Here is a 13,216-nt window from a genome sequence, read left to right as displayed (position 1 = left end):
TAAAATGGTTGTAAAACACTCTGCCTAAAAAAAACTCGTCAAAACACACCAGTCATAGTGCAAATGTCACTGTAGGCAGAAAATACCAAAGTCACATTGTTATATTGAGGTCAACAAAATCAAGCAAAAAATTAAAAAAATCTAACCACATATTTTAGGAAGAATTCAACAACACATGAGTTAAGTCAGTTTGTTATGTAGTTCATCATTTCTGAATCAGCTTTGAACCCTGATTATGTCTAAGATAAACACAGTCATAGTTCAAAGGTGATGATGCAGACAACAGAGAAAATGAAGTTTTCAAGTTTCAGTTCAACCTTATTAGAATTCATTTGAGTAAAGGCATAAAATCATTTAACTGCTTTACTGAGGAAAATCCCTTTGTTATCCAACCCACAAAGAGAACAGGAGGGAAGACTGAATTAAAGGCTACATACTGGCTTGCAAGGTCCTCTCTGATATGTCATTGGTGAAGGCTCCGATGCCTTTGTTAGAGATGGCTGCCAGGGAGAAGTGGTACTCTGTGTTTGGACGGAGACCTTCCACAACATAGGAAGATGCAGGTGCAAATGTTTTCTTCATCTGTTGAAAGAGAGTAAAGTTATCTGATTTAAAAAGGTTGTACAAAAATCGAATGTTGGATCATTAGTAGATGATGTACATTTCTCAGTGCAATAGGGAACTTAGATACGAAATGAAACACTGAAATTCTTGCCTGGGTGCCCAAATTGCGGTCCATGTAGCGAAGTTCATAATTTATAATGCCTTCTTTCTCATAGGCAGGTTCCCAGGTCAGTTCAATGCTGGTGTCAGACACAGCACCAACCTGGAATTTGGATGGCTGACCTGGAACTGAAGGACACGGCAGAGGACACTGTTATAGGACATGTTACTAGAAATTAGTAAAGACATGGACATTACTACTATACACATTGGAGGAGTACCATCGTATTACCATTGGAAAAAAAAATCTTAAGAATGTGTTAGTGGAGTTATTTTTCCTGTTCAGTGATTTCTTAATAAAATAACATATTTGTCATAGTATTTCCCACTAACATCATGAGCATAATGAGATTTGGCATAAAATGACCAAGGATTAGGGGGGATTAAATTAAGAGGAAGAGATTGTTGTGAAGTACAAAAATTTGTGCCCCAGTGACAATCAGGGTCCAGTTGTGTTCTACTTTCTACTTTGTGGGGTCTCTAAAGTTGGACATGCTTCCTTGCCCTAGCATGGATGGAGTGATTTCGCTTGGCTCTGAAGCTGATCCTGGTGAGTTCTCAGATGTTGGTTCTTTCTCAAATTTGGCAGTTTTTTTTGGACTGCCATGATCAAACAGACTTTTGTCATCATTTGCAGAGTCTGCAGATGTGTGGGTGAACCTTGCACAGCAGGGGAGAAAACTTGTCTCTTTGGTAGCAGGCACAGTCTGTTTAAAGTTTCAGAAAATGTGCTGCTGATGCATAAAAACAGCTGAAGACGTTCTTCATTGGTTGTCAAAGTTTTCCTTGTTTTTCTTTCTTAACCGAAAGGCTTTAGAACAGGTGTAGCATGGACCGTATTTCTGCTTTATTTTAAACTCACTTAGCAACTTGATTTCAACAATATTTGAACATTACATAGGTTCCTACTGTATGCAGAATTGAAGAATGTGACATTCAATAAAAGCAGTGGACGAAAGGAATATTTCAAAACTTTAACACCAATAACCAAGTTGACAACATCAGTTTTTATATCCTTACCTCCTTGCAGTACTTTGACATGGATGGGCTCTGAGAAGGGTCCATCTCCTACAGAAGTGAATGCTAGGACTTTGATTGTGTATGTCTCTTGAGGAACCAGGCTCTGGATAGTTGTGATGATGCTGTCCTGGACATTATGGATCTGCCAGACGCTCATTGGCAGGGAGTCATCCATGGTGTAATAAACACGGTAGCCCTTGATCTGTCCGTTGGGCTCCTCCGGCTCTTCCCAGCGTACCATCATGGTGTTTTGAGAGATGATCTGGGCCTGGATGTTTCGTGGTGGACTGGCAGGGGCCTGTTCACCAGTCCGGGTTTCTACTGGCTCACTGGGAGGACCCTGGCCGATTGTGTTGACAGCTGAGACACGGATTTCATACTCTGTGTTGGGGTAGAGGCCACCAATGCTGTAACGTGTAGTGGTGATGTCATCCACTGTCTCATATTTGCTGTCTGGAGACTTGGCCCTATACTGGATGATATAGTAAGTCACAGGGTCTGGGTTGCCTGAGTCCCAGGTGATGGTCACACTGGTGGCAGTGGTTTCAGTAACCACAGGGGTACCTGGGGGCTTGGGGAGAGCTGTTATGGTGACAAAACAGGGAGGAAAGAGGAAACAGTCATTTATCATCATAGTGACTGATTGAAGAACAAGAAGCAGAAAAGGAAAAAACCTGGACATTTCTTCACAATGCCCCAAGAACATTATAGCTAAACACACTGCAACTGCAAATTTTCTGCAGATTTCCGACCTAACTGATGTTAATCTTCTTCATAAGTACCCTTCTTCACAAGCACAGTTATCTCTTACATTTGACAGTGATCTGCGCCACAGCTTCAATGATGCCAAGGCTGCTCATGGCCACGCAGGTGTAGTTGGCTGACTCACGAACACTACTCAGTTCGAGAACGTTCCTGCCCACTGGCATCTCATCCTCCGGTGTCAAATCCTCTGAGTTCAGCATCCACTTGACGTAAGGCATGGGCGACCCCACTGCCACACATGTTATGTTCACACTGCCACCGGGCATGATTTCCTGACTCGTTGGTGGAATCGAGAAGCGAGGAGGCACCCGCCGGACTGGGAGAAGGCATGAGGAAGGGGAGAGGATGACAAAAGAGGGCAAGGGAGTCAAAAAAAAGAGAAAAAGAGAGGTAACAAGAGAGGCAGATGAAAATGGACCCTTCTCAAGGAAATAATTTACACAAAAGGTTCAACATGTTAAATGTGAACTGAAACACAATATAAAAGAAGTAGACTTTTCAAAACATAAAAATATACAAATAATGAGAAGGAACTAAACTAACAGAACTGCTTCAACAACAATGTAGATTAACAATAAAGCAACGATTCATAGCAACAAGGTTCCATTGACCAATATTTGACCCATCACAGCACAATTAAAGACACAAAAATCTATTACGAGTTTCTCATCTTTGGAACTGAGCTGCTGACATATATACGACTACGACATAACCTGATCACCAAGTATGAAGGTGTGTAGTAAAGGCCATGTGATAATGCTATCACATAAGGCCAACATGGCAACCTGGAACTTCCTGTCCTCTCAGGCACTCATGCCAAACAGGAAGTAGGCCATTACAGGCTTCTCCCACAGTACAGGAAGTGTAGGGTTACTGGGCTATTGACCATCTCTACAAGGTCTCTAAACACAATCTAGCATAGGTTTGCACTTAACACCTGTCTCTTCTGCCTAGATATCTTAAAGATGAGAAACTTTAATCAGATTTTTGTGGTTTAGGGTAGATCCACTGGACAAAGCCTTATTAAGATCTGACACGGTTCCATTGATAGATGCAGCTATCAGTTTCACAGACAGCATGCATAAATAGACCGAAGTAAATTAAGGAGTAAATGATAACAAAATCAGATATAAAAATTGAGATAAAATGCATAGAGGAATATAACTGAAGGGTCGCTAGCATGCCCAGACAAAAGACGATTGGAGAGGAAAGATAGAAATACAAGATAGAGGATAAAGCATCTGAGGAGAGGATAGAAAGAAAGGGAACAGAGGAGCAGAGTGACAGAGGAAGAAAAAGAGAGGGGAAGGTTTGGAGGAGGGTGAAGGGGGGGTAACCCGCTTCAGTGCAGTGTAAACTTTGTTTTTCTCCAGCAAATGTGATAAAATGTGATGGTGGCACATTGTCACATCGCAGTCCCAGTTAACACAAAATAAGTATTGAGGAACAAGGTGTGTGCCTAGAAATACATAGAAAAAGATCTATAGTAGTTGTAGCTAGAGAGTCTACTATCACAGAGTGTTGGAGTCAAGAAACAGAACTGGATCAACAGGGAGTAGAAATCCAGAGAACGAGAACGAGAGACAGAGAGAAAGTGAAAGATAGGGGTAGATGAATAGGGGCAGAATGACAGCTAAGAGAGGGAGACAGGGAGGAGCTCAAAACTCATGGATAGGAGTTGAGTGGAAGGAGGTTGATAATGAGTCTGAGGTGCAGAGGAAGGGTGCGAAAGGTACTGTGTATTTGCATGTGTGTATGTGTATATACATAGATGTATATAATTATATCTTGCGTTGGTATAGGTATGAGTGTGCGTGTGTACAGTATGCAAGAGTTAGAGAGTGAAAGAATATGAGTTAGCAAAAACACTGTGTTCATGAGAGGCATCCCAGCAAGCACTTGACAAGTAATGTCATGCAAGAGGTGGCCTAGTGCAACACTAAATAAGCACAAAATGGTATATAATGCAGGGTTTTCCTTTCTTATAAAACTAAAGTAAGCACATTAGTATGTGTTCTGGCTGCCTACAAGCTGAGTTGGAGAATTGCCTATATCGCTATTTGGTTGAACTTCCTTCATACATAATCAGACTGATGGAAAACCCTCTTGTGGTACATTAAAAAGTGAACATTAAGACTGAACAAAAAACTTCACCAAAAATACACAGGCAACAACTATGGGCTACTACAGAGGTCTATAACTTTCATGTTTCACTTTTCAACATATTTTCAGATGCAAACCAAAGTATCTACATCTATTTAAGGTCAAAATGTTTGTTGGGATGCAAAGAAGGTCAAAGAGAGAGAAGCAAAGTATTGCAGATGTTGAAGTAAAAAATGATGAACTAAATGGAAGAGCTGACTTAGAGACAGACAGATAGACAAGACAGGAAAGACAGGGACGAGAGACAAGACACGAGGCAGAACAAAACAGACTCAAGCAGCAAGACAGCAGACAAGAAGACAGACAGAGGGAGACGGGCAGACAGACAGTGACGGATGGGCACGCAGACATACTGTACAGTACGCAAGGAGGTAGGAGAGGGGGGGTTGGGTTGTCGGAGAAAGGGAAGGAGGAGGAGGAGGAAGGTATAAGTGGGGGATAGAATAAGGAGACTGTGATTCTAAATCAAAACAAAATAAAAAAAGACCATGGCTCAAAGTGGGTTTGGAGGTCTCACACACTGGGGCTTAAAATCAAGAACAAACTACACCTCCCCTCCTCCCCGCCTTTAACATTGCACCTCAATGCAAATGTAACTTGGGAAGTCTTGGGGTGGGTGTATGTGAGGTGTGTGTCGGGTGGTGGGGGGGACTGAGGGGGAGATTCAGGGGGCGGGGGGTGGGGTGAGGCGGGGCATCAAGGATAGGTAGCATTCCAAAATACGCCGTGTCGATCCAAATGGGATTCATATGATCGTTGCATGGGACAGTTTGACTTTATCCAACAAATTAAGGCCACAAATATCACTTTCACACACGAGGGAATTTTTACCAAAGAACTGACATTTACTGACCTGAGGACCAAAGTAATCACTAAAATAAACATACAGTATGTTCACGTGTAATCTGTAGGGGCCAAGTATGCTAATAAATAAAAGCAAGCTACCACTATGTGCAAAATCCGAATGGTAAAGACAAATCTACTGTTACTGGCTTTTAACAGCCATGTCATATTTAGTAATAAAAAACGCAGCATTCTGCTTTATGTGTAAAGATTTATAAAACATTAATAGTCAACTGTAGTTAGAGGCTGAATCTAACGTGGATGGAGACCTTCGGCAGCCACAGTTGGGTTTTTGATTTATCCTCTTCTGTGCTACTGTATATGCATCCTCTCTGTCCTGTAATTCACTGTCAATGTCAATTACGTTACTACCTTGGACGAGACACGACCTGACCTCTAAAGCAAAAAGTTCATCACTGACCTTTGAGGAAATGCTCTTTTGTGGTACTCCAAAATCACAAACTGATTTGGCATAAAATGTACCAAGAAAAAATGAACAATAGCAGATTCAAAGAGTATTCTGTCCTTTAAAAAAAATCTTCATAGGTTACATTTTAAGTAATCATTAGAATCAAATAACTCTATAAAAAATCTGAAAAAATGAAATTAAACAATGGGGTGCATAACCTTTTGGTTAAGATATCATGCCCTGTCCATTATGTATAATTGGATAATTAGGAAGTCCAAAGGAGAGATATTCAAAAAATCATGGCAAAAAGCCCATCATATAGGGAGAGAAAATATATATATCTGCATTCTAATTTGTCAAAAAAATGCCTAACGAAACAACAAAGGTGAAAGGGCAGCCCATTCCTCACACGGACATGCATGGGTGTGGCTATGGCATGAGTGACATATACAGGTGCGCCCCCATCCACTTGGGCAGACACCAGGGAACCAATACAATCCAAAAATGTCACCCAAGCCCATCCAAGCATGCCGTTCATTCCCAAATATAGCATTGTTCCAGACACACACACGCACAAAATCAAATAAAAGAAAACAAATGAAACTGAACAAATCCACAAAAAGAACTAAGTCCGAACAGCATAGACAGTACCAGAGTGCAGCTGTGTTCAACAAAGAGGTATGCATCAATACTATTAGATGTTTTTCAGCTATGATTTGTCTCTGGTTGAATTTTGCCTCCAATCCAAAAGAATGTTGAAAACTGAACTAAACAGGGTCTGTTTTTAGGGGAAATGTCCAATCAAAGTGTGTCTTATGGTGCACTTCTCTCCCTGGGGCTCAGGTCAGCCAATGGACCGGGAGCTGTAGTGGCTGAGTGAATGAGGTTTCCCCACAGGAAGATGTCTCTGTTCACCTTTGAGTACCTACACTGTCAGGACAATGTGGGAACTAACACCAGCCACCTGCCAAATGCTGGTAACGTTTGGCTATGGCTGCTCAGTGAAATTTGAAATACACAAATCACTGAGCCAATACACAAAACTTGCTTAAAGGCTCCATGGCACTGGGGCACTCTAGAATGAAGGACAGGTAATCAAACTACAATCTGGAAAACACGTATGATGGAAAGCTGAGGGAGCGTCTACCTGTCAACAGCATGCACAGTTTGTCTGACATAAATACATTCCTTTGGTTACAACATAAGATCAAGAGCTCAAGGTCAGTTGATACTGCTGCATTTTACACTATATCTTGGGAGAGAAAATAAATCTTAAAACCCAGTAGGCCCATTGGGACAACATTAACTGTGTGTCTAAATGTCAGTATCACATGTAAATGAGTCTCTGCAATATCATTATCTAGACACAGGCCTGTAAGAAATGACTGAATGTTCAAATGGACTATGTAACGCTGACATGCCAGTGGCTCACTAAACTCTCAAAAGCTGTGTGTGGCACATGTGCTAAACTACTTTTAAAATGCAGTGCCAGTGAAACAAAGAAAATCAAGAATCCCAATTGCATGGACAGGCTCCTCATTCACAGAGACCAGAAGCCCAGCCGGCCCATTTGGAATTGATAGAAAATAAAACAAACATATGCCTTTTATTTGGACTACTAACAACATATAATCTTGTTTCAAGCCCCAATGTGGAGAGAAAGACAAGAAGCCTTACAGTGGACGAGGTGAAAAGCAGTCGAGAGAGAACGCCAGAGTACTGCACTAACTCTAATAGTGGGCGGTGTTGTGGAGGGATTTGTGCCAAAAAACAGAGGTCAGAAGGTGGACATTATCGGCCATTTTGGTGAGGCAGTTTTTGCTGCCCCAAAATGAAGGGGGAAGCCAAAATAATGTGCAGCCTTTAGTGTCACCTTGAAGCTGAGATTACACCCTCTTGCTGCCTGAGGACACAGGCGCAGTATGGAGATCCTTTAGTCACACTTGCTGGGTGAGGCCTACAGCATTTACATATAAGCTGCAGGGGTCGGCCTGTATTAACATACCTTGGCTGCGCCAATGCTAAACAGTCACTATCGGTGGCTCATCAAAATGGAAATTATTACCTAAAGGAAACTGACAGGAATCATGGCAGGGGTATCTAATAATAGAAAGCAGTGGATTGAGGGGATTTCAGAGTGTCACTTCTTCCTATTGACTTACAGGTACATGACAAGCAGCCAAATGATACTGCAAGTACGTCCCCTCACTGTGGTGATCCCCTCAGTAAATATTATTAGTCGGATTAAGAAAGGGACAGTATTCATATATTTGCAATCGAATATGAAGTAAAAATTTGGTTTTGTATGAAAAATAAATGCAATGCATGTTTTTGAAGGGTGGCTATTAACTTCAGGACTCCTTGAGACAAACATCTAATAGAGATGGCAGGATTTTGCTTTGGCCAGTGAGAACATAAGGTGTAATCTAGCTTTCTTTCCCAACGTTACACACAAATGCATAGCAGGACATGCAAGCACATTCAAAATCAGGCAGATACCATTGTAGGAGGGCAAACGTGCACATGCGTACATCACAGCGCAGTCTTTCTGCATCACTGTTATTCTCAGGATTTATAATAAGATTTAAAGACCAAATGGAGACGTCAGGTTTTCATTATTCTCCGTTTCTTACAGTGGGACTGTGCCATTCTTTGTGGATACTATTATGTGGATGGCAGCAATGTCAGATTATTGACAGGTGGCGTTCACAGAGTCAACTGTTACAATTACTGATAGTAAGTCTTTTCATTGCCAATTGGTGCAAAGAGGTGTTGGAAATGAAACCCTCATTTGTGAGATAACTGCTAGATCAGAAGGGATGATTATATATATTTGTCTAATTATGTGCCTTAAGAAATAAACAATGTGGCTGGTGCAATGGAAAGAAATGGCATGTGGTAGACTGGGACCAAAAATATATAAAAAAATATATCAGCATTTTCTCAAAGGAGACACTGGCTGACATTGAATATTTTTGAGAGGGTTTGTCTTACTAATATTTTGGGGCTTAGTGTGGCTCATATAAACTCTTGACAAGCAAAAAGACAGTTATTCACAAATGTCAAAAAACCAAAAACAATTCAAATTTTCTTGCTGGCTAGCACATACGCACTTGGCAGATAAATAGCAATTGTCATTGTACCCTAATATGTTCATGCTCCAAAATTGCCAACAGCAGAATAATCCAACAGATTCCAGGGTAAAATTTGGTGCAGGGTCTTGTCGAGAAAAACATATGTACACCTATGGATGAGTAAAGGTTGCCAAAGCATGTAAATTTGTTTGCTGTTGAAATAGTAGTCATTTTCCATATGACTTCCAGATACATTACAGAGATCAGTCTAATCTACCTGAGATCAGCACACTTCAAATACAAATACTTCCACTTTCAGAGGAGACTGATATGGACTGAAGTGTGTTATCTCTTTTAAACTGAATACATGATATGCCTGATCTACACAGACACGTTGAGCCAAATGTAATAGCCCTAGCCAAAAATTGTGGTTCCTTTCCAAAAAAATGTATCTTGTGCAAGCTCACTGCACCACCAGGTGACGTGAGATTCAATATAGATCTGATTCAGTTGGATATGTCTTGAAAATCCTGGTGCTGATGCTGTATCTGGAACATCTTAAGAGATGAAGGGAAGTTGGTACAAAGCCAATTGCAATATAAATCAGTAGACACTGCTTGCATTGATCTCCAATTCATTTAGCACTTTTTCCTCATTATTGCTGTAGGACTACAGCTGGATGCTTCAAAAAAATAAATTACTGTGTGTCTTGGTGTAGTCCAGTTTGAGAATCTTCATTACTTTAGTCACATCAACATGAAAATCAATTCTATTCTATGAGTGTGTGTTTGTGTACAAGGGATGAAGGGCTTTTGAATAATAAATTATAATTTGATTGAGTGTCATGACTGCGAGGGTACACAAACAGCAGTCACTCAACAAAACCAATCACATCTAGCGGCCCGCATTTGAAAATAGAAAGTATCTTTGAGCACCCGCTAAGCAACAGAAAATGTGATGTCGAGGTCATTATATTGTTATTGATCCACACGACACTGTAAATGGCATCCCTTAATGGCTGCCTGAAATCACCATGGAACCCAATCAGGCCCAATCAGGTCTAATTTTTTCAGTAATGGGTCGCTATAAACAAGATGACAGAAACACTGGCTGTATACACACTTATTATTTCATTCTGCATTTGCATTTGCACTCCGAGATTCAACAAGCAGAGCAGCATCATTTTGAAAAAGAAACACAACTCTCACAAACAAATGAACCACAAAAAGACAAACATTTTCAACGTAAAAGTAAGTTCAGGAACAGAACTGAAAAAAATGAAAACACACAAACACAACACCATAATCACAACACAAAAAATAAAAAAAAAATAATAAAGGAAAGCCAAAAAAGGGTTGTATCAGGGTAATCACTTGTAGAGAAACCAAAGAGAAGTAAACAATTGAACAACACACAGGGAATGCAGAAAGAAAAAGATCAACACGGCCAAAGGGATTCTGGACAGGCATGCAAGCGCAGTTACATTCTCCCATCATGCAACAAGTCCTGTTATTTACACGTGCTGGGTTTCCATGACAACACGTGCAAGAAAGCCTTTAAGTGCAGAAGCAGTACCAAAGGATGCAAAACGAGAAAAGGCCCCACAATGCAAACATAAAAGTAAATTAACAAGACCCGAGCTAATCGGGTTTGCTTTCATCATTTCTTCCTTGGAAATAAAGAAACATTTCTTTCATAATCATTTAGCAGTTTGGATTAACTGATTAGTATTTCTTCAAATTTGTAATTAATCGAGCTCTGTAATAGGCAAATACAGCTAAAATTTTTCAACATGTTGAATTTTTTTTTTTCAAATGTGGGTTAAAAAAAGTAAAAAAGAAAAAACACACCAACCTTCTCGAAGCTCTGAGGGATGTAAAGGGGTTGATGCAGAACACAATGACATGAGGAGAAGAGAAAAATAGGGGAAACACAGAGAGAGTAAAAAAAGCCACCTCAAGGTGTTTAGCTGCAGCTACATTTCCCTTTTCTTTAATCTTTGTTTCCTCTTTCCCTTGTCCCTGCTATCAGTGACACCCGTCTTGAAAGTACACTTGCCTGCCCCCCCCCTTAAATAAACTTTGAACCAAAACAATCAGATTCACCCCAGTGGCCACACTGTCGCTTGGTAAGAAAAAAAATAGTGAGGCGCCACTGGAGTCAAATCAAGCGTACCATACTCATAATTCAAAATTTCACAAGCTCCTTATAGCCACAAGAAGAGGCTCCTGTGGTGGCTGTATTTGCTTTTGTTAGAGAAGGAAACCAAATAAAGAGAAAATAAAGAAAAACTAATGAGAGATAGAAAAGAAAAAAAGACACAGTTTGGGCTGAAATTAGCAGCTGCAGTTCAAGACAGTTACAGTAAATATTGTTAGAAGCCAATCACTAGCACTGTCATTATGGTTTCTCTTTGGGTAGTAGTCTTAATTTGCCCAGCTACGCCCCAGATAAAATTTAGGATTGTTATTTTGTTTTGTTTTTTAATGAAAATTGATCCCTACCACAGCTGCTAATCTCGAGTGCATTTCGCTTTGTGAACAAAACATAGTCAACATCAAGTATCAGAATTGATTGACAAAAGTTAACTGAAAACAGACAAAGGTTGACACCATCAAGGCATAACAAGTGTGTTACATAGTGTGAAAGTACCTGAGTAATTATGACCCTTGTGTAGTCTTTTAAAAGCATGCTGATGGAGCCAGTGTTCATGGAGATTGCATGAATTGTTGGAAATGATATCAGGGTATAGCTGCGTGTTTTTGACCAAAGGAACTACTAAACAGTCCAGTGCTGTGTCAACAAAATGTTCCCATTATTATTATTTAAATATTCCTGTGACTCCTTGACTGTAATTTTCCATTAACCTTTTCATTTCTACCATGCTGTACATGAACAAGGTGCTTAGCTACTTGCCATTAAGTGCCACTGCATCACAGTGGAGACACCATGAGCCTCCAGGATGAATGATGGCAAGAAGAGACACTAATCTTGATGAACCAATTTTTACCTTCTACTCCTCACGGTTGAATTTTTCTTCCCTACGCTGCTACTTCACAGGGTATGATAATAGCTATAATAATGAAAAAGCAGCTCCCTGACCCATTTTATAATGTCAGACTAGTGAATTATTTATTGGGAACAAAGTTATTTGGTACACAGCAGAGGGAACAAACTGAGTAGATACCGAAGCATCTTTATTTAATATGCACAATATAAATAATACATTTCGAAAATGCATCTGCTTCAATTTATCAAAGCTCCCTCAACAGGGATTCATTGTCATTTAGCATTAGTGGTAGAGGGTAGGCTTTTGTCTTCATTGCCTGTTTCCTATGAAACTCAGTGTTCTCTGTGACTGTTTGTTTTCTTTGCTGGAACATGCCAGCCAAAATTACTACAGACTGTAAAAGGCTTTTTAAAAGATAATACCCTAAAGCAGAAGCAGGGGAATACTATAGATTTATGCTCTGGAACACCATGAAGAAAAAGTAGAGGAAGTGTACTATTTATAACCTATGCGATAGAGCATTTTTTATGTAATACAGAGCAGCTGACTGTGTTAACAGTCCTTTTCTATTAATTCACCACAAGGAAATCCTTTTTTACCCCCAAATCTGTAAAAGGGGGAAGGGGTTGAGATTTTGATTGGTGGGCATTAATACCCTGCCACTCAATCAAAATCAAGACTTACCGTTGTGCTCCTGTACCTGAAAAAAACTAATCAAAAAGAAGTCCTTCCCGACTCTTTTTGGGTTCCATTACTTTGACGGAAGGGGAAACATTTTGTCGGGCACACAATAAGAGGTAAAAGGCGTCTTACAACTGATAAAGTAAAGACATACGGCTTGTTGTGCTACACATTTCCTTCCGAGTGAGTAGGGGAGGGCATTCAAAGACAAAATGGAGCATAACATCATAACAGAGAAGAACATTAGTTGGTCAATTATAGTTTTACATTTGGAAGTTTCAGTGCATATGAAATTACATTTGTGGGCAAGCAATACTATCAATGCTAAAAGATTTATATTACTCGGGTAATACTATTTTGCAAAATACATTTTGTGCAAATACAGCTGGGCTAGAATGGAAGCAATTATCATTTGTTAAGCTCAACAGTAATGCCACTTAAAGCTAAGCGGCACTGTGCAGACATTTTAGTTAGAATGGTTGAATGTTTTTATTTTTTGGCCTGGCTCTGGGGCCGGGTTGCTCCCTA

General features: G+C 40.1%; 1 protein-coding gene across 12 annotated transcripts in view; it reads right to left on the bottom strand.

Moving 5' to 3' along the window:
* ptprsa (protein tyrosine phosphatase receptor type Sa) overlaps positions 1-13,216 on the bottom strand; it is a 234,709-nt gene that overhangs the window by 70,321 nt on the left and 151,172 nt on the right. For 11 of the 12 annotated variants that reach the window (XM_051377403.1, XM_051377406.1, XM_051377407.1 and 8 more), the window contains 4 exons: positions 2,555-2,824; positions 1,744-2,325; positions 716-852; positions 438-582 (listed from right to left, as the gene is read on the bottom strand). In XM_051377403.1, the coding sequence (XP_051233363.1) occupies positions 438-582; positions 716-852; positions 1,744-2,325; positions 2,555-2,824 (1,134 nt within the window). Of the gene's footprint in view, positions 1-437; positions 583-715; positions 853-1,743; positions 2,326-2,554; positions 2,825-10,851; positions 13,202-13,216 lie in introns of those variants that run through there. The other variant, XM_051377410.1, reaches the window with a different exon arrangement.

Source organism: Dicentrarchus labrax, unplaced genomic scaffold (genome assembly GCF_905237075.1).
Source record: "Dicentrarchus labrax unplaced genomic scaffold, dlabrax2021, whole genome shotgun sequence".
Classification (NCBI taxonomy): Eukaryota; Metazoa; Chordata; class Actinopteri; family Moronidae; genus Dicentrarchus; species Dicentrarchus labrax.
The sequence above is the reverse complement of the archived record's forward strand: the minus strand, read 5'-3'. Positions and strand labels throughout refer to the sequence as shown.